The sequence below is a fragment of the Psammomys obesus genome, unplaced genomic scaffold (assembly GCF_907164565.1).
Source record: "Psammomys obesus unplaced genomic scaffold, mPsaObe1.curated_primary_1811, whole genome shotgun sequence".
NCBI classification, from domain to species: Eukaryota; Metazoa; Chordata; class Mammalia; order Rodentia; family Muridae; genus Psammomys; species Psammomys obesus.
This window is the reverse complement of record NW_026596039.1, coordinates 21,919,226-21,947,101: the sequence shown is the minus strand read 5'-3', so window position 1 is coordinate 21,947,101 and position 27,876 is coordinate 21,919,226. Positions and strand designations below refer to the sequence as shown.

Here is a 27,876-nt window from a genome sequence, read left to right as displayed (position 1 = left end):
TGTCACGTTGAACCCAAGGTAAACACACGGCTGTTCAAAGATTCCGGGGTGTCCCAGTACAGGATCTTGTGTGTAGATTTTAAGGTCTTTTTTACCTAATCATTTTTGTCTTTTGCTATTTATGGTCCAGTGTATATTGCATCAATGGTAAACTTATCATGCTGAAAATAATAAAAAATTTGTATGTAAGGGGAGTTGAAATATTTAAGGATTGAATTATTTTATTCACAAAGTATAAATGAAGTTTATTCTTTGATATCTCCCTCTACATTCCAAATCATGAAAGGGTTTGATCTACTGTTACATCTTGGATTGCCTGAAGTTTTAATAGCAGCTCAAAGAGACTACTGAAATGGTAATCAGACCAATGAGACTCGTTATTCCCTTGTGTTTTCTTTCTTCATCTCCCACGACCTTGACAACTAATATCTCTGCTGTCGCTAGTCCTCGGGCTGTTTTTGGCTTTAGACTTCAAACCAGTGGGAGCGGGTTCCTGTGGCTTGGGACTCCTGCCTGCAAGTGTTCATATCGTGTGGTACTTGTTGGTGAGCACAGTGCTGATTGTACATCTTACCTCCCGGGACAGCATGGTTAGCTGTCTTGATGTTTCATGTTGCTAAGAAAAGGGAGATGTGAGCACTGACTGTTTTGTGGAAAGTGTGAGGTGCCCCTGGCCTTGTAGACCTGAAAAGGCCAGCAACACTGATAGCACTGTTTCCCAGTGAAGAGTCAGGTGTGACTGATTTTAGGCCATTAGGCCTTATCTTCAGTGACCTCCTGAAAAATATGTCAGCTTCTAGGTTTGGTTTTTTCTTTCTGGGTAGTTTAAGCAGCACAATTCTGTGGTAGTCTCGAGTTCTGTCATCCTGCCTCATGCTCACACCAGGTACTTCCTCGTCACTTACTGCTTTCAGTGGGATTTCTGTCTACAGAGACAAATATGGCAGATATACTCTGGTATTCACATTTTTGGAACTTTTCATCATTGCTTCCAGACCATTCTATAATCTTCTAGTTCTTTAGAATGTGTCTTAGTATCCACTTTTTCTTAAATTTGTCTGTGTTGTTCATTGTTAACCAGTATGTACTGTTCTTCATTTTAAAGAGAAGTTATAAGTATTTTTAAAGTTTATGTGGTGTGTCGGCACCACAAGCACCCGCAGAGGCCAGAGGGGGAGTTGGCTCTCCCGAATTGGAGTCCTGGATGGTTGCAAGCTGCCATCCATGGCGGCAGTCAAACCCAGTTCCTCTGTAGGAGCAGCCAGCGCCCTTAACCACTGAGCTATCTCTGCAGCACTGCCTGTGCTTTTATATGCCGTGTTTTACACACTGTTCTCACTTATTCATTTCCCGTGTGTTTCTTCTCCAAAGTGAAAAGCCTCTTACTGTCAGAAACAGCCAGACTCCATGGGCTATCCCATTCTCTCTGTGTCCTCATTACAGTGGCCTGGATTTGTTGTTGTCCACTCTGGTGTCTTTTCAGCATTCTCTAATAATAGCAGTTGCCTATACAGAGGGAGGAAAGTGGTAATGTGAGGTTCACATCTGCTATCCCAAACTGCTTTCTGTGTATATCCTATAGCAAGGTCATTATGTAGCTTTTAATCCACCTTTTGATATTTTGAAGGAGATGGAAGAGTAATAAGTCCTTCGCCACGCAATAAGTCATCATGCATCTCATCCACAACTAACGTGACAGAACTCTGTGGGCTGGACATGAAAGCTGCCACCAGCTCCCTGTCAGCATTCGGAGACTCTTCCATTCAGACACCTTCCAAGCCCAGAATCCGGCAGGGCTGTCATAGTGCTGGCCCCAATGTTTCGGGTAACGAGGGGCTATCATGTAGCGTATCCTGTAGTTGGCGTGTAGCGTCAGGATTCAGCACTGTAAAGGGATAAAGAGAGCCAGAGTGCTTCCGGAGTTTTCTGCTGACCTGCAAGGCAAGGGAAAGCTATCTGGCACCCACAGAGCACAGAGCTGAGGGTTGAGAAGACGAAACAACCCCAGCGTAATAATCGGCTTCCAGTACTGACGCTGTGGAAACGTCTAGAAAAGATATCTGTAGGCTCCAAAGAACTTTAATACAGTGGCTCTGGTTTCACAACAGTTAAGATTTGCCTTAACCAGGAATGTGTGTATTGTTTTCAATAGGTGATCACATTAATCTGGTGACCTCATCGATGCCGTCATTTCCTATTCTCCAGCGCTCTTCTGAAGAGAAAATTCTTTACTCAGACAGGCTGACCCTGGAAAGGTGAGGACGTCTTTTCAGACGTCTGTCTCTCCTGTTTGCTTCCCTCAGGTGTCATCATCCCAAGGGTGACTTTCTGTGGCCACCTTCTCCCCAGACACAGTCCCTACGACCTATCTCTGCTTTATCCCCTGCCTAGTCCTTACTGTCCTCTAACACGCTAACCTCGTGTGTTTATTGTGGTGGCCTGCTAGAATAGAAGCTTCACAAGCAGCGACTTTGGTTCAGTTGCGTGTCTTGAGCACCTACAACAGAGCCTGGAACAAAGTGGGTTCCTGATAAAATGGTGCATAAGGGGTGAACGTAAAGGCTTGGTGCCCGTCTTTATACAGGAAGAGAGCTGTGTCGGGTCAGCGGGTGTTGGACCGATAGAACAACTCTGCCATGCACAGCTGGCCTTCTCGTGGTGCAGCTGACGGAAGGGAGAGGCCCTGTTGTGTAGGCAAGGTCAAGTTGTGGAGAACGTCTCATGGCAGCTGTAGAGAGTGTGTGGTTCTGAGATCCCATCTCAGATACTGACTTACATTTACACTTTTCCCAGTAGGGTTTTAATGTTTGAAGGGCTATGTAGGAACTCTCCCTTCTGTCATTAAAGACACAGCAAGACTAGTTGCTCAGTCTCGTGTCGCTTGGTATTAGCAGGAGCTCTGCTTGTAAGACTTAGGAAATTCAGTGTTGACCAGGGTGGCTTGGGCAACTTTAGAGATGAGTTTGTGGTAGCATGAGCCTCTAGAATAGAAAAACCAGCACTGATCAGTAGACACTTGCTTATCAAAAAAGTCAGGACAAGGACACAGCTGTCCTTCAGAGGCTGGCTCTGAGATAGTGGCATTACAAAGATGTCATAAACTGTCATACGTGTAGTCAAGAAAGTTGGGCCAGCAGCAGAGAACCACCTTGGGAAACCTAGTAGTGATTTCTGCATCGCTGTGTGGCTTCTTAGTTAGGGACTGAGTGTTCAAGAGAAGAGTCTACCCCAAGAAGAAATACTTGGCCCTTATGATAGGAAAGGAGGCCTGAAATCTTTCCCTGCTCAACGCCTAGGTGCACAGACATGCTAGTATTTGACAGCGGAGGCAGGTGCTGACTCAGAATCTTCCTCACTCTGTTTTCTTCTAGACAAAAGTTGACTGTGTGTCCTATCATCGATGGGGAAGAACACCTTCGCTTGTTGAACTTTCAGCACAATTTCATAACTCGGATCCAAAATATTTCTAATCTACAGAGGTTAATATTCTTGGACTTATATGATAACCAGATTGAAGAAATTAGTGGTCTTTCTACTCTGAAATCCCTCCGCGTCCTGCTATTAGGGAAAAACAGGTATTTGTAAAGCAGTTTCTCTGTGTGTGTGAGTATGTACACGTGGTGTGCGTGTGTGCGTGTGTGCGTGTGTGGTGGAGGGATATACGCACACCTGGCTGTGCTGGCGCCCACAGTGCATGTAGAGGAGGACCTTGTGTCCCGCTCTGCCGCTCTCTGCCTCTCTCTGCCTCTCTCTCTTGAGGCAGGCCTCTCTGAACCTAGAGCTTGCCTTTTGGGTGTGGGGGTGTACTAGACTGGCCGCCAGCGGCCCGGCTGTGCTCGTTTGACCTCTGCAGTGCTCTGGACACGGCTCCACCAGCTTTTATGCGGGTGTTGGCGATACAGGCTCAGTTCTCTGTGCTTGTGGAGGCAGCTCTCTAGCCGCTCAGCTGGGAAGCAGCTCTTGCCTGTGGCCTGAGAGCATCTTTCTCGTGCTCAGGGCCAGGTCAGAGCAGAGCAATCCTGCAGGCGTCATTAGAGGAAGGACCGGGGGAAAGCGGTGGCCCAGGTTCCCACCACGGAACAGCATACCAGCCCAGCATGCCTGAGAGCCTGGCTTGGAGTTCTAGCACTGGATTTGTTCTGGGGGATTCAGTCTGACAGTCCTGTTAGCATTGCTCCCGTGCCATGATGTAACTAAAAGGGAAGGGAAGAGTCGGCTTTGACTTTATGGTTTTTAAGGATGTGTTTTAAGCATGCGTGCTCACTTGAAGCTTGTGTTTCATCTGCCCTTCTTGCTAGTGTTTGCCTGAGGGGGACATTTGCTACTTTGTGACTGCCAAATCAGTGCTTGGTTCTTTTTCAGAGAGTAATTTTTGTATGTGTTATTTAAAGATTTGTGTATGTTTTGATACTATGTAAAAATGTGTGTTTTTTTGAGTGTGTCTCTGCACCCCCTGTGTACTTGGTGCTGGTGGGGACGAGAAGGCGGTAGATGCCTGGAGCTGGAATTCAGGCCATCCTGAGCTGCCTCATGTGGGAGCTGGGAACCACTCCCAGGTCCCATGCGAAAGCAGCAAGTGCCCTAAACAGAGGAGCCATCCCCCACCCTCAGCATGCTTTAGTGTCGCATCTGGTCTGCACTGCCCTGGCTCCTTTTCCATAGCGCTGTCAGCAGTAGCGACACAATTCTTGACTCATGGATAGTACGCATGACTTTTCATTCAGTTTTTCCAAGTAGCTTTTTAAGACCTTAGAAGAAGGATTAGCAGAGTCATAAAATTAGTAAGTTTGCTTTTCCCCTTTAAAAGATTTGTGGCTGACACCCTGCTAATAAGGAGCAGTTTGTAAGGGAAGATCCTAACAGGTTTGTACAGCTTAGGTGACGGGTGGCCTTCAGATAAGAAGGCCCAAAGGAAGACATTAAAGTTTCATTTGTCCTCAAAGGTTTGATGGCTAGTGGGCAGCCCTAGAGAGCCGTGGCTGGACAGAGGGGTCCGATCCGCGGTGGGAACCTGGGCCGCTAAGCATTGCCCATTCATGCATGTTCCTCTCCTGTCTGTTAATCCCCATTTCTCGTTGCTTACGGTAGGACTCATCTGAATTGAGAGTCTTATGATGGACTCCCAGGGGGTGTAGGCCAGAAGGGGTTTTTGTTTTGTTTTGTTTTGTTTTGTTGTTGTTTTTAGTTATGGCCTTAGGGTAAAATGGTGGGAGGAGGTCAGTGTGACCTTCCTGCTGCTCCAGTTTCCTTACTTTAAATTCAGCCCAAATTATGTAATATTCAAAGTGCTGTGTTTGGAAATGTTGTGTTCTTAGGTCATGTCCCAGAATTTTAGAATCTTATTTTCCCTGAAGTTTCTATCAGTGTAGTTTATTCGTTCAAATGTTGTGTTAAGAATTCCACTAAAAAATGATAGAGTTTGAGGGGCTGGAGAGATGGCTCAGTGGTTAGGGGTGTATACTGTTCTGGCAGAGGACTGCAGTTCATTTTCCACTACCCACATCAGGCCTGCCCTCCACATAACTTCAGCTCTAGGGGATCTGGTGCCCTCTTCTGGCCTCTATGGGCACTGTACTCACTTGCTCTCACATATAACACACAATTGAACATAAAAATAAAAGAAAAAAAAGTAAAGTTCCACATAGTTTGAGATAATCTGGGAAATTATAGAAGCATGAATATGAAAATTTGAAGTGACCTCAGAAAAAAGTCCTTTCATTTTAGGGTGTGGAAATGGAGATGTGAACAGACCTGGCAGAGTCAGACTGTATAAACAGGCAGTCACCACCCGGAGAGCGTGTCCGGGCAGCTCGCTGAGCCGTGAGGCGGGAATTCCTTTCCAGATCTCCATGCTGACGCCCACACGCATGGCTCCTCTCTGGTTCTCTGAGTTATTAGTGTCTATAGCTCACATTTATCCTTTAGTATCACTGTCTGAAAGTCTGCCTTGGTCATCCTTAGGTCCAGATATTTTCTAGAGATAGCTGTGATTCCATCTCTCATTTTAAACTATTCAAATTCTGGTTGCATTCAGTTAGAATCATCTCTCTCTTCTTTCTGCCTGTTTCTATTGTCAGTTTCTCAGAAACAATGTGTTTATCTTGACCTAAACATCATTGTTTCGGCTTTATTAAAGTTCTTGGGGTTTCCTACTCAGAGGAACCTAATGCATCTGCTACATTCTTATTTTGCTTCGATAGAAGCAGTCTAATATAAACTCCTCCTTCTTCTCTTCGTTCTCCTTTGTCTTTGCTTCCTCTGGACAGCTGTCCTTTGATTTTCACGGAAGCAGATGCTGCGGAACAGTGGTTGAACTGCTAGGGCATGTGAATCAAAGGAAAATGTGTCACAAGAAAACTTGCTTCATTCTCCAGGATCAAGTGTGCCTCAAGCACATACACCTGTGATTCCGAAAACAGCTGCCAGTGCTGGTTGGCCAGGCATCCTGTGACCAAAGGCTTATGGAGAGCCCTGGAAAGCTCTGGTGAGCAGAAGGGAGCTGACTGAGCACCCCCAAGCTGTGTCTTGTGGTAGCTTTCTGCCCCTGTTGGTCAGAGCAGATTTCTCCAGCTTCTTCTGAAAATCACTAGGGCCATGGAACCAGGGCACAGGAGCTTCTAAGTTCAGGGCAGCTTCTTTGGTGCCATGGCCTTTATTCAGCTCTATTTCTCAAGAATCTCCAGCCCTCCTATCTGATAGCACAAGAGGATCTGACAGAATGGGCTCAGCCGCTCCTCCAGCACCCCTGAGGTCAGATCGCTGATGGAAAGCATGGCTCTGCCTAAGCCATACAATTCAGCTTCTGTAGCTTTCTCTAAGTGTTCTAGGTATATCAGGAGCACAGCAAATGCACAAACAAAGTGAAGAGAAAAATCATCGAAGCTTTGTCTGTTCTGTCTATGTTACTATCAACCAGCCAATTACATGTTAGCTAGGATGGTACTGGTTGCAGGAAAAGGCTTTTGAGTCCACAAGGATGCCCGTTTAGTCGGATAGTGTGACATGCCCTGCCTTCAGCGAGTTCACAAGGATGAGGCGAATTACGTATGCTTGTAAGGCAGTGTGTTTTCCAGGAAAAGAACAGATTCTGAAGTTTTAGGTGAGACAAGTAAGGGGGTGTGGGAAGTGTGAGAGGTTGAAGGGAGAAAAGAGCTACCAGCATGTTGCAGTGCTGCCTGGTGGGAGAGGAAGAACGTTTTTATCAGGAAGATGGACTTAATTGGGCGGCGGTGGAGGCTTTTGACTCAGGCAGTGATGTCAGAGGCTGAGGTCTGAAAGCGGCAGTCATTCATGAGGGTTACTTGAGCACTATGCTAGCATGACGGAAACATTGAGGAATGTGGACGTTGTTCTTTGAGACGATAAATACTGACAGACGATAAGTACTGCTAGACCCTTAGTGGTAACAGTGAGATTTTACGTCATTTTTCTTCTCCCTTCTGAGTAGTTACCGTGTGAATCTGTGGGATCCATGGGAACAATGAAAGTAAGAACCTTTCATGCTAAGAGAGTGCTTGTGGGCACCAAGGCAGGTGACAGAGCTCTCTGGGCAGCGGTGAGGAGAATGTGGACAGACCTAACCAGCAGGGGAGGCTTCACTTTAGTAATGAAGTTGAATTTCTTTTCTTTTGTTTTTCATTTTAAAACATCATCCTACTCTGTTGCCCCAGGCTGGCTCTGAGTTTCCAAACCTCTGGACTCAAGGGATCCTTTGGCTTTAGACTTTTACACAGTTGGGGTGAGAGACATGTGCCACTGTGCCTGGCACTCCCCTCCCCCACCCAAACACTTTGACCTAAGGTTAGGCGTTGAATTGCTTTTCTCTAAGATAAGACATTTGTGCATCTTTCCCAGTAGCAAGCATCTGTTATGTATGTCATGTATGGAGCGGGGAGCAAGAGTTTAAATATTGAATATTAAAATGAATAAACCTTCCTACCTCAGCAGGCATTGCCGGACTCATAGATGTGAAGCATTTGCATTTCCATTAAATTCTGCTTATTTTGATTTTCAGAATCAAGAAAATCTCAAATCTGGAGAATCTAAAAAATTTAGATGTCTTGGACCTTCATGGAAATCAGGTACTGTACAGCTCTTTCCTTCCTCCCTCCCTTTCTTTCGTCTCCCTCCCTTCCTCTCTTCCTGCCACCTCCCTTCCTCTTTCTCTCCCTCTCTTTCTTCTTCTTTTTCTTCTTCCTTCCCTTCTTCCCTCTTTACATCCCGCTCTCCCCAGCTTCTCCTTGAATGTCTCAGCACATTTTATATTATAAATGTTTCAAGAATGATGCTAACATTAGGCAGTAAGAGTTACTTTCTGGATTCATTGACTGTCTCAGGTCTTCAGCATATTGGCGCAGGGTTTCCTAGTTTCTCAGAAGTCAGCGACATGGTAGTCTCTGGGGATCTAGTGATGGCAACTTGTACATGGGCGAAACGCTCACGTGAACTGTGGTCTTCCTGACTCCCTTCTGCCTCATGCCTCTCCTTCATCCTGCCCCTGGCTTCTACATCAGAGGTCATCTCTGTCCTGGATTTCATGACCATCATGCTTTTGTGGTTTAATTAAATTTTTTAGAATTAATTTTTATGTACATTGGCGTTTTGCATACATACATGTCTGTGTGAGTGTCGGATCCCCTGGAACTGGAGTTACAGAGAGTTGTGAGCTGCCATGTGGGTGCTGGGAATTGAACCTGGAGCCTCTAGCCACTGAGCTGTCTCTGCAGCCCCTTTCTGGGGTTGAAAGCTGATTTTGCGCAGTAAGGAGTTGGTATTGTGTCTTGCGGCGTGCTTAGTTGGTTCTCTACGGAGCAGAACTGATGCACTGTGTAATGACACATAGCGGGAGTTACCTGAGGAGAGAGCCCTCAGCCGAGAAAATGTTTAAGAGCCAGCTGTGAGGCGTTTTTCTGGTTAGTGACTGATGTGGGAGGGTCCAGCCCATGGTGGCTGGTGCTGTCCCTGAGCGGGTGGTGTTGGGTTCTCTAAGAAAGCAGGCTGAGCAAGCCATGAGGAGCAAGCCAGGAAACGGCACCCCTCCATGGCCTCTGCATGAGCTGCTGACTCCAGGTTCCTGGCCTGTTTGAGTTCCTGTCCTGGCTCCCTTCAATGATGGTCTACAATGAGGAAGTGTAAGCCAAATAAACCCCTTCCTCCCCAAGGTTGCTTGGTCAGGGTGTTTCATTATAGTAAAAGAAACCCTAAGACTGTGTGTGTGTGTGTGTGTGTGTGTGTGTGTGTGTGTGTGTGTGTGTATGTGTGTGTGTGTGTGTGTGTGTGTGTGTGATTTATTAAAATATCTCACACAGTATGGTTCACATAGTCCAACAATGACTATCTTCCATTGCTCAGCCCACAATGCTGGGTGTTTCAGCAGTCCCAGTCTGGTGCAAAATCTTGGCGATTCTGAGAGAGCTGCTTGCCTTAAATTTACAGTTGAAGCCCAGAGAATTTGGTTCTCGTGTCAGTGCAGGGCTGCTGCGGCAGCAAACCTGTCAGCAAGAGCGAGGCCGCAGGCAGAAATCGAGGCCTCCCTCCTCCGTGTCTATTTACCAGGGCCGCCACCCCAGTCAGGGTGGGTCTGCCCTCCTCAAGTAGGTGGATCAAGGGATCCCTCTAGAGCTCATCGGCTTGCATTTTAGTTGACTCATTGACTTGCATTTTAGAGTGAAGAGAGGTGCTACCAGTGGAGGGAAGTCAGGACAGCTCCCAGGGTTTTGATGCCAGGTCCAATCTGTGCTCACTATGCTCTCAACACAAGGTGGGGAGGGAGTGTGCCTTACAGATGCTGCCGTGGCAGCCAGCGAGAAGCCTGCGTGGCAGCCAGCAGGTTGTTAAGGTAACCGCCCACTGTTTCAGCTTTTTCTCCAGGTCATTCTGTTCCAGGTAGCAAGTGAAGCCAGGATTGGCAAAATGCAGCAAGACAGTGCTTTACGAGAATCACTAAATACATCATTATCTGATATTGATTCTTTCTACCTTATTCTACCTCATTAGAAATTAAAATTACTTAGTGAACATACTGTTCAGCACAGTTGTCTTACGGATATAGAAGTGTCTTGAGAAGGGACTGTCCTGGCAAGAAATGGATGGGAGAGTGGAAGGAGATGGGGAAGTGATGTCTTAGTTTTCTTTCTGTCGCTGAGGTAAACACCGTGGCCAAACCTGCTGGAGGTCGGGAAGGGCGTATTCCAGCCTAAAGTCTGTAGTCCACGAACAGAAGTCAGACAGGAGCCTGCAGGCAGCCACTGAAGCAGGAACGCAGGAGTGCTGCTTGCTGTTCTCTCTGTTACTTGCTCAGCCTGCTTTCCTACAGCAGTCAGGACCAGCTGCTCAGGGATGGGGACACACTCAGTGGCTGGGCCCTCCCACTTAGCCAATCCAAAAAAAAAACCTAGAAGACTTCCCTTCAGGTCATCTTGTTGGAGGTACTTCCTCAACTGATGGTTTCTCTTTCTTGATAACTCTGGCTTGTATCAAGGGGATAAAAAACTGAGCAGCACAGGGGAAACAGCAGTCACAACAATCTCATGATGGGAGCATGTTAGTGCTAGGTATGTGGCAAGGGGACCCAGATTGAATAAAGATTTCAAAAGTGGAAACGTCAAGACTTAGCCTTCTATATGAGAGTGGTGGTGAATGCAGAGGAATCTGGGAGATTGGCTCTAGTTTCGAGTCTAGATTTTGAACTGGCTTACCAGATTGTGTGCTTCTCAGGATGCTTTAGACAGGTACAAATGTGCTCAGTTGTGCTCTTTCAGCGAGAACACCTCCTCCTGTGGTGGCAGACACCGCCCCTTCCTTATCCACAGGTGGAAAAGCTGTCCGTATCCACACACCGGAACACACAGCTGCCCGGGTTCAGAGCCCTGGACTCCAGTCAGTGTGGCTCACAATTAGGTTTTCCTAGTCAACGTTCCCATCATCGTCTTGTGAAGCAGGTCAACAGACCATTGTCTGCGTTTGCATACCATTTGCCTAAAGCCCTGCCACTCTCTCTGTGTCTGTGACTTTGTCCACAGCTGAGAGAACAGCTGGCTGTGTCACCATCGCTATGGCTGATGGAGTTGTGCGAAATTAGACAACATCCCTAGTGATAGTTTTCCAAATGTATAGATTCAGGAGGCTGAAGAGATGGCTCAGTGGTTACAGAGGACCTAGGTTCAATTTCCAGCGCTCTCATGGGCCACAACCATCCATAACTCCAGTTCTAGGGGATTCAGTGCCTCTTCTGACCTCCACGGGCACCAAGCGCACACGTGGTACACATACATACGTGCAGCATTTTAAAGTTATAGACTAATGCTTATGTACAGTAACTAACAGTGCTTTCAGAGTGGCAGTAACAGAACCCCAAGGGTATATGAGGAATTGGCATGTTTTCTAAAAGGAGTGTTCAGGAGTCTAAGCAGAAGGGTGAAGAAATGCTGTACATGTACCTTAGTCAAATTTGTTCACTAAAACAAAATACCCGGTATATACTACTTGAGGAGAAAAGAAACGTTTGCTTTTGCTCACAAGGGTTCATATCCAAAACAAGATGGCAAGATGGGCTTCTGGCCAAGCCAGAAAAAATCACTAGAGAAAATATCCTCATCTTGAACCAAGAAAGAGAAGGCAAGAGGAGGCTGAGATCCCATAATCCCCTTCAGGGGCACACCCCAGTGACCTAATGACCTTTCTCTAGGCCTTACCTCTTAATACTCATGGCACCTCCCAATATCTGCACCCTGGGAAACAAGCCTTTCTGTGGGGACTTGTGGGGCACACTGACCACAACCAGAGTAACTCATTTTTTCTGAGTCCCAGAGAGTTTCATTTTGTTTTCAAACATGGCTTTTTTTCCTGTCAAATTATAGTTTGTGTCTGTCTCCATACCACATTTCTTTCACTGTCCTGTATCTGCTTTTTCTCTGTATTTTGAGAGTTTTTCAAGCTTGTGTTTACATTACTGATTTTCTTTTATATAGTCTCTGTTGAAATTTTATTAAATCCATATATTTAAACTATATGCATTTAATACCAAACATCTTACTCTGTATCTTGTCCTGTTATGTCATCTACATGTCTTCAAAACTTTGTTATTTCTTGTAAAAATTTTATGTAACTTTATTTCACTTTAACTCAGATGAAAAATCTTCAAATATTTTTAATTTATAATATACCCATACATAAGTCTTTTCTTGAGCCTAGAAAGAATATTGATGATGTTTGCTGATTGCAAAAAATCTAGATAACATCACGGAAACTGCATTATGAATCTAAAAAGAGATTCTTTCAGAAAACATATGCTTTAAAATGTTAGACTACAAAAATATCAAATTGAAGCCAGCATGATGGCACACACCTTTAGTCTCAGCAGAGGCAGGTGGATCTCTGTAAGTTCAAGGCCAGCCTGTTCTACAGAGTGAGTTCCAGGACAGCCAGAGCTACACAGAGAAACCCTGTCTTGAAAAACCAAAAAAAAAAAAAAAAAAAAAAAAGAAAAAGTAGTTGCTATAGCCATAGAAATGAGCAAATTCATATCCTCTGATGGTGGAATCTGTGTTTAAAAAAAAAAAAAAGGTGTATGTGGGTGCACATACCAGAAGAAGGCATTGGTACCCTGGAGCTGGAATTCCAAGCAGTTGTGAGCCTCCACGTGGGTGCCGGTAACTGAAGTCTGGTGCTCTGCAGTATCCTCGAACTCTCTCCACTCTAAGGGTTCTCCAGTCCCTGAAATGTACCCCTTAATGAAAAGGGTTGCTTGAGTGACCCACTGGTTCTTAAGGCTGTCCTGTGGAGAGGCCATGAGTACCCCCTTCCCATGTTGGAAACACTCATCCCGTTGTGCTGTGCTGGCTGAGCCATAGCGAGGGGGCTTGACATTGCGCTGTGCTGCCTCACTTCAGGGTGAGAAGTGAGGCTCCTCCGAGGCCCTGTGCTCATGTGACTGGGAGGCTGCCCCACCCTAAGTTGTTGTGTTCTGCAGGCCAGGCCTGCCATTGCAACCTAGCTGAGCACTGTCCCCTCCTGTCCTAGCTTTTCCCACTGAGGCTCCGACTTCCTCACTGTCTTCACTCAGTCTCCTCCCCTGTCAAGGTCCTGGCAGTCTTAAGTCAGTCCCGTCTTTTGCTTGTGCACAGAGAGGCTTTATCTGTGCTGTGGTTTGGGGCCAGAGTCAGTGTCGGTGTGACAGGCGGGGTATAGACAGAGGACCTGGCAGCCTTAGAGCTGCTCCAAAGGAACTCATTATTTGAGGAAATTTACTTCACGTTTATCATGGTCAAAGTATCAACCAGGAGCCTTAGCCAATATTACAAGTTAAATAACTTCATAAGACTTGCAACATGAGAGGACTTTAAATGTCACCACATAAACTTGCACTAAATCTGGTGACTTGAATATTTTATTTTTGGAGTTCTATAACATATATATGCTAATCATGCTCCTCTTATTTTATTTTAATTTTTTTACAGATTTCCAAAATTGAAAATGTTAATCACTTGTCTGACTTGAGAGTTTTAAATCTTGCCAGGAACCTCTTGAGCCACGTCGACAATCTCAATGGTCTGGATTCACTGACTGAACTTAACCTTCGGCACAATCAGATCACCTTTGTGGTGAGTACCACTGTGGACCCCGTGCTGCTCTTCGAGGGAAGTGATGTAGACGTTCAGTATTCCACCCGCAATGCTGGAATCTGAAGTTATTTAGGCTTTTCTCAATTTAATTGTAAGTGTAATTATAAACCTTTGTAATATGTTGATCTGGAAAGCTGTTTTCTGTTTCAAAAGATACATATGAAATAAAAAATGGTAGAAACATTAGCTCTGAAGGAAGCGGCTGGTGTTTGCAGACACTGACTCCTCATCCCTTTGCTGTGGATACTGAATTAGAGAGGATTACAAAGGCTGTTGGTGAGTGACAGCTAAGGAATTGTGCTCCCAGGAGAGGCACAGAGCGAAAGGAACATATAGCAAGAGGCCTATATCTTCCCCTTGGAGGTGCGAAAGAGGCCTCTTGATGTAAAGGGAAGAGTGCAAGACCACAGAGGCCTGGTTCTGGCCTCAACTTTGCCTCTAATCAGTCATGTGACCCTGAATGAAACAATGGAACTTTCTGGGTCTGAGTTCAGATTTGTCTAAAGTGAAGTAATTGGGCTTTATTGTTGTTTGTGTCTCTTTTGGCTTGCTGACTCTAAAAAAGTACATGCCAACTTAGATTACTGTGTGAACAGAGTGGAGAGAGATACATGTAGGAACAAAACCTTTGCTCGAAGACCAACTTTGCCAGTGTTCTCAACCTGTGGACCCCCTTTGGAGGTCAAATGACCCTTTCCTGAATATCAGTTATTTACAATACGATTCATAACTAGCAAAATTACAGTTGTGAAGTAGCAACGAGCTAATTTCATGGTTGGGGTCACCGCAACATGAGGCACTGTGGAAAAGGGTCGCAGCATGGGGAAGGATGAGAACCACTGGGCTCAGCTGTTGTGCTGTGTTGGCTGTCATACCATTGGGGCTTACGTCATGGGGTGCTTTCCTTCTCACTTCACGACAAGAACTTGGGCTCCTACTGTGGCATCAGGAAGTGGGTTCAGTTCCCAGCACCCTCAGGCGCCTGCCCACCTCTGTAGAAGGACTTGATGGTTTTGCTGGAAGTAATCAGTTAAATAGGAGCTTGGGTTGGAGGCCTTACCTACTGATACAAAGGTGGAAGGTACTAGAAAGACACCTTCAGCTTTGTGGTGTGACACTGGCCAGCTGGGCTTGGCATTGTCATCATTTAAAAGTTTCCTTTGTTTCAACTCTGTAGAAAACTGCTTTTGGGGGTCTCTAAAAACGATGTCATTCAAGCACTTTCAGAGGCACACCCTAATGGAACCCCTTCGTTAGCACAGAATACAGTGTGTCCTCTGGAATGCAGACTGGGGGACAGATGATGTCTTGTTGCCAAGCTTCCCGCACAGATTGGTTTCACTTTGTCTTTTCCTGGAAGATCCAAGGCAGCCAGCACGCACGTCTTCTGGAAGGGCAGATACTTTCAGAGTCTTTTCTAAGACATGGGTTTATTCTAGAATTTCTGCGTTGTGTCAGGTCCTCCCCAGATTGGATGAAATATGGGAGTTGCCAAGTCCTCCCAGGTTGGAGAGAGTGGTGGGGTGGGGCTGTTTGCTTCCAAAGCTTCCAGATTGGATTGCGTTGCTGAATTGCTGAGTCTTCACCAGTTGCTCAGTCAGGACTCGGTCTGTCCTCAGGACACTGGGGTGGGAAGCACCAAAAAGGCTCCCTCAGCTGGGGGCATAATCTGTTGACCTGGCATGTTCCTGCCTGGATTTTGGCTTTCCCTTGGAAAGTGCCTGCTGCTCACCCAGGGACTCATGGATAGCCCTGGGGGTTGTCTCTGCTTGTCGCTGCAGAGCTGAGATGGCAACAGCATCTTGTGCTCTTGTGGAAAGGAAGCTGTCATGCATGTAGCACAGGAACTGAATACACGTGTAAGGGTGCATTAGGGTGTAGTTCAAATCAGTCTACGGGTACTCTAGTTTTTTTGGTTGTTGTTGTTGTTTTTCTTTTCTTTTTTGGAGGCACAGTCTTCCTGTGTAGCTCTGGTAGTCCTGGAGCACACACGGGTGTACCTGCCTGTGCCTGCTGAGGGCTGGGATTAAAGGTGAGCGCTACCACGCCTGGTATGCAACCTTTGCTTTCAAAATCCAAGACTTTAAAATCTGAGGTGACATATTTTTTTCTTCATTTTTTCCTGTCCTTCGAGTCAGTTATCATACTTATTCTTTGAGAGTTGGGGTGAGACAGGGTCTCATGGAGCCCACACTGACCTTTAAATTCTCTCTAGCCAAGGATTGACCCAACCCCAATGCTCCAGCCTCCACATCCCAGGCTTACAGGTGTACTCCACCATACCTGGCTTTTCCCCTATTTAATGGCTAGTGATTCTTTAAGATTTATTTTTTATTAATTTTAAATGTGAGTACAGATGCCGGAGGAGGCCAGAGCTGGAGGCGTCACATCTCTTTAGTGGGAGTTATGTTGGTCGTGAGCTGTCTGACATGGGTGCTTGGAACCAAACCCTGGTCCTCTGAGATTACATTCTCTGGACCACTCAGCCATCTCTCCAGCTCTGACTGGTAGTCTTTAGGAAAATGCTCTGCCACTGAAAGACCCCCAGCCCGTTGACTGCTAACTTTAAAATAGAAGCTCTTGTTGGGTAGTGGGTTGGTGTTTGAGCCCTTCTTTAAAGGGGCAGGGGCGTCTCTTCCTCAGCTGGTCGCTAGACTGTGTAACTTGTTGGACTGAACACACTGGATGTTCCTTCAGGATGAGTGTAAGCGAACCTGCTGGCGTACTTGGTAATTGCTGAAATAAAGATTCTACTTTGTGGGGTAGAGGACTTTGTTTTCTTCTGTTGTGGCCATTACTAACCATCTTCCTAGAAGAAGCGCCGTCTGGTTCCCACCCTACACTAGTGCTTGCTGATGAGAGAGCAGGTCTGGAGCGCCTGTGGAGAAGCCTTCTTTAGGGTCTTCTCTGGCTGCGTGTGTGTTTATGTGCAAGAGCAGTTGGTTCAGGAATTGCTGTTGGACAGGTGTTTAATCACACACACACCTGCTGTGTGTCATGATGCAGCCCAGGCCTGATCTTTGCTTGTCCTGACTGTGACTGCCATGGCCTCCCGTCACTGTGAACGGAGTCAAGTGCAGCCTCCCTCTGTCGTCCCCCATGCAGTCCCTCTGCTCAGGGTGATCTCTTGGGAAGTGCCGTCAGCCTTCCAAAGTTCACCTAAAATGTAGATCTGTCTGTGACAACGCTCCTGCTTTGTTGATTTCTGAGAATGTGCTCACCTTAGTGCGTTTCTATTGGGGAAGGGAACACGTTACTTGACCCTCGTGAACAGAAACTCTCGTGCATTCAGGGTCTCATGTTTGTTTGCCAGGCTTTTCTTGGAAACTGGCTCAGTGTCAAGCTAAATATCTTCTTAGTTTCCATGGTGTTGTTCCCTTTTACAAATTACAGCTTGGGTGTGGTACTAGGCCTATCCTCCCAGCTATTGGGAGGCTGACGAGGTTCACTGTGAGGTTAAGTACAGCTCGGCTACATGGTGGGTTCTAGATCAGCATGAGCTAGAGTGAGGCTTGACAGGAATCATTCAGCAGTGAAATGAGCTAATTCAAGACAAGTTAAAGTGTCTTGAATTCAATGCAGGTTTATTGGGAGCAGCTGTTAATGGGCTCACTGGTCCTGAAGAATGGTGCCTGAAGAGAAGTCACCGTGCAGGGGGAGACAGAACAGTGCACATGCAGAGAGAGAGGGAGAGAGAGAAGAGAGAAAAGAAATGCAGAAAGAAGAGGGGGGAACAAAATGTCTGGTTTATGTAGTGAACAGCCTCTGGGGAGGGGAAACTCCCCCCCCCCCTCAGCTGGCTGGAGAGTTCAGACTAGAGGGCAGGGTATGCCAGCCACACCTTATAGCAGGGAGGGACAGAGGAATGCTGGGAGAACCTGGAGGTCAGGTCTGCCTTGCTTCAAAGGCACCTCAGCTGTTCTTCCAGGGTCCGGAGCCCAACACTTCACCTATTAAAATTTCTATTGAGACTCTGTCACCAGTGTGGAAGGCTTGGGAGGCAGGGAGTGAGTTGGGAAATAGAAGTAACTTCTCTAGAGGAGAGGCCTGCAGGAGCCTGTTGCCCCTTTGTCCTGTGAGGAAATGTGGCAGAAGCCTTTAAGTGAAGGCCCCTCGCTAGACACTCAACTCGATGGTTCTGTCCTTCACTGATTTAGGAGAACCTTTAGCACAAGGCCGAACGAAGCGAAAGGGCAAGTGGATTCTTGGATTATTCCTGATGTAAAGAACATCTGTCACCAGGTACATTCATTGTCTGGCTGTTGGTGGCTGGTCTGGTGCTGTGTATTCTAACGCTAATTACTGGCTCCCAAGGTCCACTGCCACCCAGAGGTGTTCTCACATACAACGATGTGGCGTACTTGACTTTACGTGGCTTTGCTCATCAGTACTCCCTGACTGGCTAAATAAAGTAGCTGACGGCCTATAGCTGGGCAAAAGAGAGGTAGGCGGAGTTTAGGTTCCCAGGCTGGGCGTCTAAGAGGGACCACAAGGCTGGGAGGAGAAGGAGGAGGGAGAAGAGAGAGAAGGAGCTCTGGACTGGAAGTGGCCAAGAGAAGTTGTCCCTAAGGACAGATTGATGGAGCAGAAGCTGCCTGGGAGTCATCAGATTGGCAAGTGACGGACATTTATGTGCATTGTAAGGGTTAGGGTTAGAAGAGCTCTGAACCTGCCCAGCTTAGTGCATACAGCTTAATAATAAGTCATAGTCTCTCTGGGTCAGTCATTGGGGAACCGGCTGCTTAAAGCAAACTGCGGCCATCTTGCCCTCCTGCATACATTAATGTTATGGATCATTTTACAGCTGGCGTTTATCAGTATGAAAGTGTGTGTGGTGTGTGCATGTGCCTGTGTGAGTACAGTGCCCATCCGTGTGCATGCAGAGCCGACCAGGACTTGAGCGCCCTTGCACTCACACCCCGGCCGTGCTGCCTTGATGGAGATACAGGTATGTGCAACCATGCCGGCGTTTTCTGTTGGGGCTGGAGGTTCAGACTCAGGTCCTCATGTTCCCAGCACGAGCACTCAACGTCTCTCCATCCCAAGAAGCCGTCTTCTATGTTTAATTTACTTTGAGTTTATGTTATGAATGATAATTGAATTTTATTAAAATATTTTTATAACTCTTACATAAGTAATATTAGATTCACTCTTTATGGAGCATGCAAACTAATTTTTGTGACTTTTAGGTCATTCTGGGTTTTTCTTTTTTTTTTTTTTTTCAGATGTGAAGGATTTATTTGACTCATTAATGAACAAAGAAACTAGTGAGATATGAGAACTGGTTTGTAAGACAACTTGAACAGCCACACTTTTATATTCAGATAAGGAATGCTACAATAAATTTACAAATGGATGCAAACTGTGAAAACCTTGTGTGTCTACAGAACCATCATCAGTTTCACTCAGTCAGATAATTTGCACTTACATGGATAAAAGTTACATCAGTACAGTGTGCTGCAAGTTAATTTTTATATGTGTAGATTTCAAAAGTACCTAGTCTGAGACAAAGCTAAAGATAAGCCACGTGAATAAGAGAGGATGCATTCCATAGCAACGTATTTTGCAAGCCTCAATTAAGGATGAGCAGCTCAGACCTATCTAGACACCACTTCACACCTTTGGTTGGGATACTGGATCCATCATATCCTACAAACTTACTTGCTCTCATATTCTAGGCTGTACTTTGTACACAGTCCTGGAGGCTTTTGCTAAGGTTGTTTGTAAGAGTTATGTCTATGGTTCATGACAAGACCCACAATTCCATTCCCTCTTACTCTTCGGGTACTGATACCGTGCTGCTCTGCCCGTCTGAGTGGGGATTGCAGAGGGCCTCTCTCTTGCACATTCTTTGGTTTCCCACTTTGCTTCTCTACTTAGAAATCTCCACCTGTGAGGTAAAGAGCCTTCCTTAGATATTTAGAAGTTAGCTGGGAAACTGGCTGGGTGATTGCGACTTTGCCTGGGCGGTCTGGGCTGTTCTGACAGCTCCCTTTACTGTAAGGACACTGGTTGTAGTTGTTCTCATTTTGGTCGTTCTGTCTGCACTTCCGCCTCGCCCCATCGCTTCAAATGCTTTTTATGCTTTCTTTTTCTTGATTAAGATTGCTTAACAGTAGTTTAAAAACAGCTTTTGGGTTTTCTGAACCCATTTGTAATCTTTAAAATGCATAATTTTGTTCTCATCTCTCTTGTTCCCTGTTATTTTCCTGTGTTGGACATTTAATATTTAGTTTTTATTTTTATAATTTCAGCATTTATAGATATAAGTTTTTTCTAAGAACCACCTTTGTTTTTTGACTACAGATCTTAAATTTTATAAAGTCTTTGTCTTTTGAGACAGGGTCTTGCTGTCTGTCTTGGGTCAGGCTAGGAGCAGCAGTCCTCATCCCTGTAGGCCTAGGCCAAGGCCACTGTGGTCTGTCTGTTGTTGTATGGAGCTCCTTGCAGGAAGAAGTCTTTATCAACAGTAGGGTTGTTTAAAAATGTATGATGCTTTCCTTGCAAGATGGCTCACACTGCAGACCTGAGTTCAGTCTTTGGAACCTGCACACACACACACACACACACACACACACACACACACACACACTCTTACACATGCATACATGCATGAACACACACGTATACACTGTACATTTTTTAAATTAAAAAAATTAAATCCAGTCTTTTTCCCTTAGTGCTGGGATTAAACCCGTGGAGCCCCACATGTTAGGCAAGTGCCCTGCCTCCAGCCCCTTGAATTTTCTTATCTTTATTATTTAATTCAGAGTATTTTCTAAGCTCTATGTTTTGAGCTGCATGTGTTTGGGGAATATATGTATATATATATATCATATATGTATATATATGTATATATATACACACACACATACATGCATATATATATATATATGTATGTATGTATGTTTCTGTATGTGTGCATACACACACACATATACACAGTTTGGAGTGTGGAGGTGAAGGTGAGCATGCAGAGGCCAGAGGAGGACATTGTGTATTTTTCTGTCACTTTCCTTCCTGGGTTTTGAGTTAGGCTGTCTCTTTGAGCTTGAGGCTCACTGCATGGTCTAGACAGGCCGCTTGAGAACGTGCAGGGTCTGTTCGTCTCAACCCCACGGCGCTGGGCTACAGGTGTACACTTCTGCACGGATGCTGGAGAGCTGAGCTCAGGCCCTGCTTCCACAGCAAATGGGTTACACTGAGAGCCTTCCCAAGCCCCGGGAGTGTATTTTTAATGTCTGAAATATGTAATTTCCTTATTCATTGCATCATAACGTTCTTTTCTAATTTAATGGGTTCTTTGGAGTTTATTATAGTGCCTAGCATTCATCAGTATTTGTCTAGTGCATGATCAATATTTTGAAATTATGTTCTAGAAAATATAACTTTGAAATTGATATTTCTTCCTGGCATTGTTCCTTCCATCATTGTGTGTTGCTCACAGCTTTCCCGAGGAGCACCGTAGGAGCATGCGCTGTGTGTCTCCCCAGGTGTCACCGTAGGAGCATGCGCTGTATGTCTCCCCAGGTCTTTAGCCCAAATACACGCAACAATCACAAGCAGCCTATGGCCCGCATTCTCCAACTTACACACAGTCTCAAACTGCGTTGGTTTTTAAGGGGCTGCGCATTCTTTGAATCCTTGAGTGCTGAGAACTCAGCATTCCTTCCTTCTGTGATGGCCCTCGCCAAAGCACATGAGCTTACTCTAATGACCAGGACGCTTTAGGCAAGTCCACACTGAGAGACAGTCTCCAAACTGACAGGCTAGTGCTTTGCAGAAGTGAAATGTGACTGTCTTCAAAAGGGACAGGACTAGAGCAGTGAGAACCTCAGCCTAGTGCTGGTAGAATAGGTGGGTTTTCTTGGAAATGACCACACTTCATCTACTCCTATAATTAAACATCAAATATGGCGGAAGGGTTGCAGCCATGTGTTGTTCTGCGCGGTCACTGAGCGAGGCTAAGTAGTGCAGCGGGGAGGAGGAGAAAATGAGCAACCCCCTGAAATGGATGAAAGAAGTTTCAAAGTAAGAAGCCAATAGTTCATATTTTGCATAATTTATTTAATTTTTTCCATTCTTATTTTGTGGAGCTGATAGGGGAGTGGGGCTTGTGTCTCCGAATGAGCGTGGAGGTCAGAGAACTATTTAGCAAGAGTCAGCTCTCTCTTAACATCATATTGGTCTCAGGGATCAAACTCAGGTCATCAGGCTTGGCCCGAGCTGCATATCACACGCACACAGAATGAGCGGGGACTGCTTGGGACCATTCCTGTAGACAGGAAGGAGCTTCTGTAGCGTGCTGCATCCTCCACGTTCCCACAGTGCCGACGGCCTTTCTCCAGACCTGACTGAGTAATAATCTAGATGCAATAAAATATAGTATCTCAGCTGTACAAGCCAATGTGTTTTCATTTTGTTGAAACTCCCAGACAGAGCAAGATGTCTGAAATGTTTCCATTATTGTAGAAAGCTCTCCCTTAACCCTTTTCTAGTCGGTCCTGTCCATCCCCCAGAGGTACTCTGGGATCTGTCTCTGGATAACTTTGTCTACATTTGTACTTTCTATAAGATGTACACAGCCACATATCACGTCATAGTGGGGATGCAGGCCTGAACGTTTAGTCTTAGTTGGTTTTGTCATTGGATGGACACCACAGACTGTAGGTAAGCTTGAGTGTGTGTCCGCACACTCCAAGATTGTACTCTGTCATTAGCTATGAGGCCGTTGCGGAGCTAAACATAGACTAGCTAAACATAGACTCTTTCCCACACTTGCTATGTTTTAATGGTCATCAATTTGTGTTTCTCATAGTTTTTTAATTGCTAGGTTGGGTTGCACTGGAGAAAACCGCCATAGCATTTGCTTGCTTGTTTTCTAATTTTCTTTCTGTATTTTTGGCTAGCACAAGTCGCTATGGATAGCCATGTATTTATTGATTTATTTATTGATTGATTGATTGATTTATGTGGGCCTAAGGCCCTTTTCCTTTCTTTTTTTAAGATTTATTTATTTATTCACGAGCGCATACCTGTGTGACAGAGGGCATCAGATCACATTATAGATGGTTGTGAGCCTCCATGTGGTTGCTGGGAATTGAACTCAGGACCTCTGAAAGAGCAGACAGTGCTCTAAACCTCTGAGCCATCTCTCTAGCCCAGGCCCTTTTTCTATGTCACATGAATGTCTGAATTTATCAGAAACTGTCCGAATTTAGTGGAAATGCTAAATTTATCAGACAGTTGGCACTGAGCACCTGTGATTCGAGTCTGTAATTCTCATGGTTTTAGATTTGCATTTCCTTGATGGTTTAAAGGCACTGAGTGTCTTTCAGGCATCTTGTCATCATCTGTGGTAAAGCATTAGTCTAGACTGTTGATGGTACAAGTTATCTGACATTCTAGATCGGCCCTTGGATTGCTGTGTGTGCGGGTGCGGGTGTGTGTGTGTGTCCTATATCTATCTCTCTGTCTCTCTGCCACGGTGTCTTTCTCTACTGGTCTGTCTGTCTGTCTCTTTATCCCAGTACCTGTCTGTATGTCTACAGAGAGTACATTTTCCATGGCTTGTCCTTTTCACTTTTTAAAACACTCTTTGGTATGTGGAAGCTTCCGGGTTTTGTGGTGTCAGCTGTCACTTGGCCTCTGCCATCAGTGTCTGCTGTGTCCTGTCTGAGGGCGCTTATTCCCATTGCAGAGTCCTGTCTCCTTCTAGAAGGTTTACAGCTTTGTCTTCATTCAGGACTGTGAGCCACCTTTAATTAACTTTTCATTTTATCCACATATAGATACCTATTTTCTTGGCTATGTTTTATTTAAAAGACCTATTTCTCCATGAAAATGAACTTTCATGTTTGTCGAAATATCTGATAATTAAAAATAAGTTTTTCTGGACCCATTCTTTTCCTCCATGTGTTTGTCTACTGCTGTGCTCTAAGTTTTCTCGTAGACTCGTATTCTATGATATTTTGAAATTTTCAGTATATTTTCTTTGTATAATTCTCCTCTTAGTGTGTAGGAATGTGTAAAGAGAATGAGTAAGTAAACCACAAGCATTCCTTCAGTTGCCACTAAAACTTCTCTAGGATAGCGTGCCTTCACAGGTTCTTCATCTTCATTTTCCCACTTGCTAGAGAGATTTGACCATAGTGGTGATTTTTATTAACAAGCCTATGGGAACATTCTGTATCTGCATTTTCATAAAGAGTCTTTGATTTTCTTTCTACTAAACCCCTCAGAATATAGTGCAGGCCTTCCCATTACATTGCTTGCATCCTAATCTCTCTTTTATAATTTCTGTCATTTTAATTTCTCCCAGGTGCATCTCTGCTTTCTTATTACTTCTGTAGTTACACCTTGAAATTGATTTTAAAAAACTCTAATTAGATTTTCAGTCTTAACTATTGAATTTTCAGTAATTGCCTTTTTTTTTTTTCTTGTAGAAGTTGTGTGTCATGTTTTCCATAAGCTTCCAAGATCCTTCCCTCCTGTGCCATGTTTCCCCTAGGTCTCTAGTAATTTCTCAGGAGAGATGTTCGTACTCTGCAGTGCAATTACTCTCCCGCCACTGCCTTAGCCGTTCTTCGCTCGATGCCTCGTCATTGCAGCTCAGTCTTCCTTGTAGTCATCATGTCTGTAGAGCTCGGTGCCCTGGGAGAGTCGGAACACTACAAAACTTGAGTTGAGTTTGTGTCTTCCTGCACCTTTGCTGGAGGCTTGAGGTGTGTATGTCAGGTGCCATGTTCATCACTTTTTAAAAACTTCATTTTTAGATCTGGCTTGTCATCTAAATTTCAGGAACACATTCCAATACAGGAAGGCCACTGATTATGACATGGAGATGCTGTGTCCTTTTCCTCATAGCTATTAAAGCAGTGCTTCTAGAGTGCAAGGTTGGGAATCCCCCTAGTTAGCATACTGGCACCTACTTTCTAGTATGGTTTTTTAATGCCTCCTTGATTTTTTTCCCTTGGTGAGATGACACAGTATATAGATAAAAATCAGATCAAAAAAGCAGGATGCAGCTAGATTGATTGATATTAATTGCCATAGAAAGGGTAGAAAAATGGAAAAGCAGATAAGAATAGTAATGCCTTTCAAAAACATGAGCAGTTACTGGCTTTTTTTTTGCACTTAAGTAAGTGTATGATTGGAGTGCTGTGTATGATGGCTTAGTAGTTACAGCCTTGGATAATGTATGTGAATCTGTATTGCAAAATGAAGGCTAGAACAGTTAGTTTGGAATTAATTTAGTCTTTTAATGAAAAAGAGTACTATTTTCTTTTTCCTGTTCTCAAACATGCACAATAAATTCATTTATAACTTTCCAAGTAATTTCTGCTACATGTATTGTACTTTAACTTTTTTAAATAACAAAAACAAGAATAAAAATGGTTTTCTTTCAGTCCTCTTTGTCCTGTATTAGTACACTCTGTCTTCCCCTTGCTTCTTCCTTAAACTCTGTAGGAAGAGTCACTAAGAATAGCCCGAGTAATAGACTTCTATTCAGGCAGACGGCTGAGTCATGGAAATAGACATTCTATACCGGCAGGGGGCTGAGGCTGAGGCAGGAGTAACGGACATTCTATGCAGGCAGATTGCTGAGTCATTCAGTACTGTTAAGAAGGGAGGGAATATGGAGAACAGCAAAGTCATTATTCTTTGGAAAAAATAAGGATTTCTAATCCTCACAACAGTCTTAGAGTTCATAATCTCACTCAGCTCTGTTTTTATCAGGGTAATATTTTAAAACCATGCTAAATGCTTTCAATCATACTGTAGAAGTCTGTTGAATATCATTCCCAGTGTGACCTATAAACGTAGGTGTCAATGTTGACTTTTCACGCTTATGTACGCCAATGTCCCAGCTGCCCCACAATTGTTTCTCCTCCTATGGAATAGTCACCCCATAAGAGATATGATGGGACTGTTGAATCCTTAACAATAAAGTTAATTTGTTGGCCTTTCCATAAGAAGATGAGACTTGAGCATTGCTGCAGATTTCCAACCCCCATTTTTCCTTTCTCTATTATTCCAAAATACTTACACCATAGCCCAGTGCCAGGTCTAGAGTTAAGTGTTCAGAATAACTTATTGGCACAGCACAGCCCAACACACTACCTCAGTGTAGTGTTGGTCTGGCTTCTGAAGGTGAAGGCAGGATATTTATTGAGATCCACACCCGGGAATCCAGTAGCAAATGGTCAGCTCTGTCTAATACACACAGAAGCAACAGTACAGACTCTGAACCAGCTGTCATGACATATTTAGAAATACATGTATGTAACAACAGTTAAAGAAAAAGAGGAGGGTCCATGAGAACGGTTAGAGGGAGGAAAAGGAAGGAGGAAATGATGTAGTGGCATTTGAATTTCAAAAACTGAAATAAAAAAACTAAACAGCAATAACAAAAAAACAACCTACAAGATCTTAATAAGAAAACTAAGGACCTTTAAAAGAAGATTATTAAAAAAAAAAAAAAAAAGAAAACCAGGCTTTAAGGGGTTAGAGAGACAGCTCTTTGCTTAAGAGCACTGGCTGCTCTGCTAGAGGATTCAGGCTCGGTTTCCAGCACCCACTTGGCTGCTCATAACTGGCTGTAACTCAGGTTCTGAGAGGAAGGATTCAGTGCTCTTTTCTGGCCTCCAGGGGCACAAGGCCTACAGCTGGTGTGTGGACATACACAAAGGCAAACCACTCATGCACGTAAGATAAAAGAATAAATAAAACAAAAATTTTAAATGCTCTATAAAAATGAGGCCTTAATGTAGGCCTTTTAATGCCCAACTAAAATCAGTTCCTTTGTGTTTTAGTAGATCAGATGGTTAGACAAAGGGAAGCAAGGTTTTCAACGTTTGTTTTGGACTATTATGTTAAACTTAGATGTTTTGTTTTGTTTTGTTTTGTTTTCTGGAATCAGAACAAACTCATTTCCCCATTAATTGAGGTTTCAGGTATTAATATCAAAGATCCCCTGAATGCAGTGACATTTCTCTCTATTTAGGACTAAAGGTGATCTGTTCCATTTGTCCCTGGAGCTGCCCCTCCCAGGACCCTCTGTGCTTCTGAGGGCGACTGTGTGAGCCCTTGGCCCCGCCCTGCAGACATTACAGGTCCCTCTTTCCTCTCTGGTTGGTGAATGCTGCTAGCTGGATCTCACAGAGTATCCGTTGCCAGATATTTTCCTTCTTGTTAGAAGGGCCATATCTTAGTAGTTTCTAATAGGCCTTTTTACTAAAGAAATTCATGCCTAGATAATCAATTGGTATGACAAATATGTTTTCTTTCTATCTATTGTAATGTTAGAAGTTTGCTATGAAAAACATCTTACAATATTTTTAAAAATTAAAAACAGTAATTTTCTCTTGATGTTAAATTTGGAACAACAAAAATATTGTGAGTAATCTATTTTTTTGAAGTCCTAGAAAGGGTTCAAAAGTGGTTATTGAGATTATGTAAATTTAGATCTTTTGTGAATACTTTTTATAACTATCAAGAAATGGCAGTTAACAATTTTGAAAACTTGGAAGACTTCTGCTAAAATTGATTTCATAAAAGAAGATAAATACAGAACATTATAATTTTGTAAAAAAAATTAGTATGTCCCTCCCTAAAAATAAATTAAGTTTGTACTTTAATTTCAAAACAATTATATCTTGAAAGGCGTGTGTCTACTCCGCCTGTGGCATGGGAGACAGTGAGACTGTAGTCTGAGTCAAGTAGATGCATGCCTGCAGCTGGGTGCCAGCTGGGCCAGACAGCCCTCAGGTAGACCCAGGAGGAGTCTGGGGGTAAGAGAGTAGAGAGAGGGCCTTCAGGCCAGCTCTGATGTTTGTTTCTGGAGAGAGAAGGGAACAGCTCCGTATCCTGTGGGAAACAGGGTCCTAGAATGAAACCTGGCATTTCCTCCTTTCCTTTCCTCCTCAACTGTGGGAAAGTCAGAGAGAGGTCGCTTAAGAGATGATTCTAGAGGTTTGCCAACTCACACAGCCCATTGCTCATGGGGGATACTGCTCTGCTGTCCTGTTTCCTGTAGACGTATACCTTGACCATGGAAAGATCCATAAAGCCGCCTCACCTTCATGGCTCAGGGTTTTTAGGGTGGCCCAAGAATGAAGGAGGACACTGTACTGGAAATGAAGCTGTTTTTCATGTGTGGTGGAAGAGTGCATGAAGTCTGGAATGTCCTGCCTCAGCCTCTAGGGCTTTGGCCACCCTGCTAGCCCTCCCTCCACCGCGCCAGCCCACCTCC

The 27,876-nt window shown here is 44.5% G+C and overlaps 1 protein-coding gene across 3 annotated transcripts in view; it reads left to right on the top strand.

The window, feature by feature from the left end:
- Positions 1-27,876, top strand: part of Lrrc49 (leucine rich repeat containing 49) — a 95,424-nt gene that overhangs the window by 5,916 nt on the left and 61,632 nt on the right. For 2 of the 3 annotated variants that reach the window (XM_055622283.1, XM_055622282.1), the window contains exons 4-7: positions 2,153-2,255; positions 3,372-3,575; positions 8,015-8,081; positions 13,458-13,601. In XM_055622283.1, the coding sequence (XP_055478258.1) occupies positions 2,153-2,255; positions 3,372-3,575; positions 8,015-8,081; positions 13,458-13,601 (518 nt within the window). Of the gene's footprint in view, positions 1-1,627; positions 1,826-2,152; positions 2,256-3,371; positions 3,576-8,014; positions 8,082-13,457; positions 13,602-27,876 lie in introns of all 3 variants that reach the window. The other variant, XM_055622281.1, reaches the window with a different exon arrangement.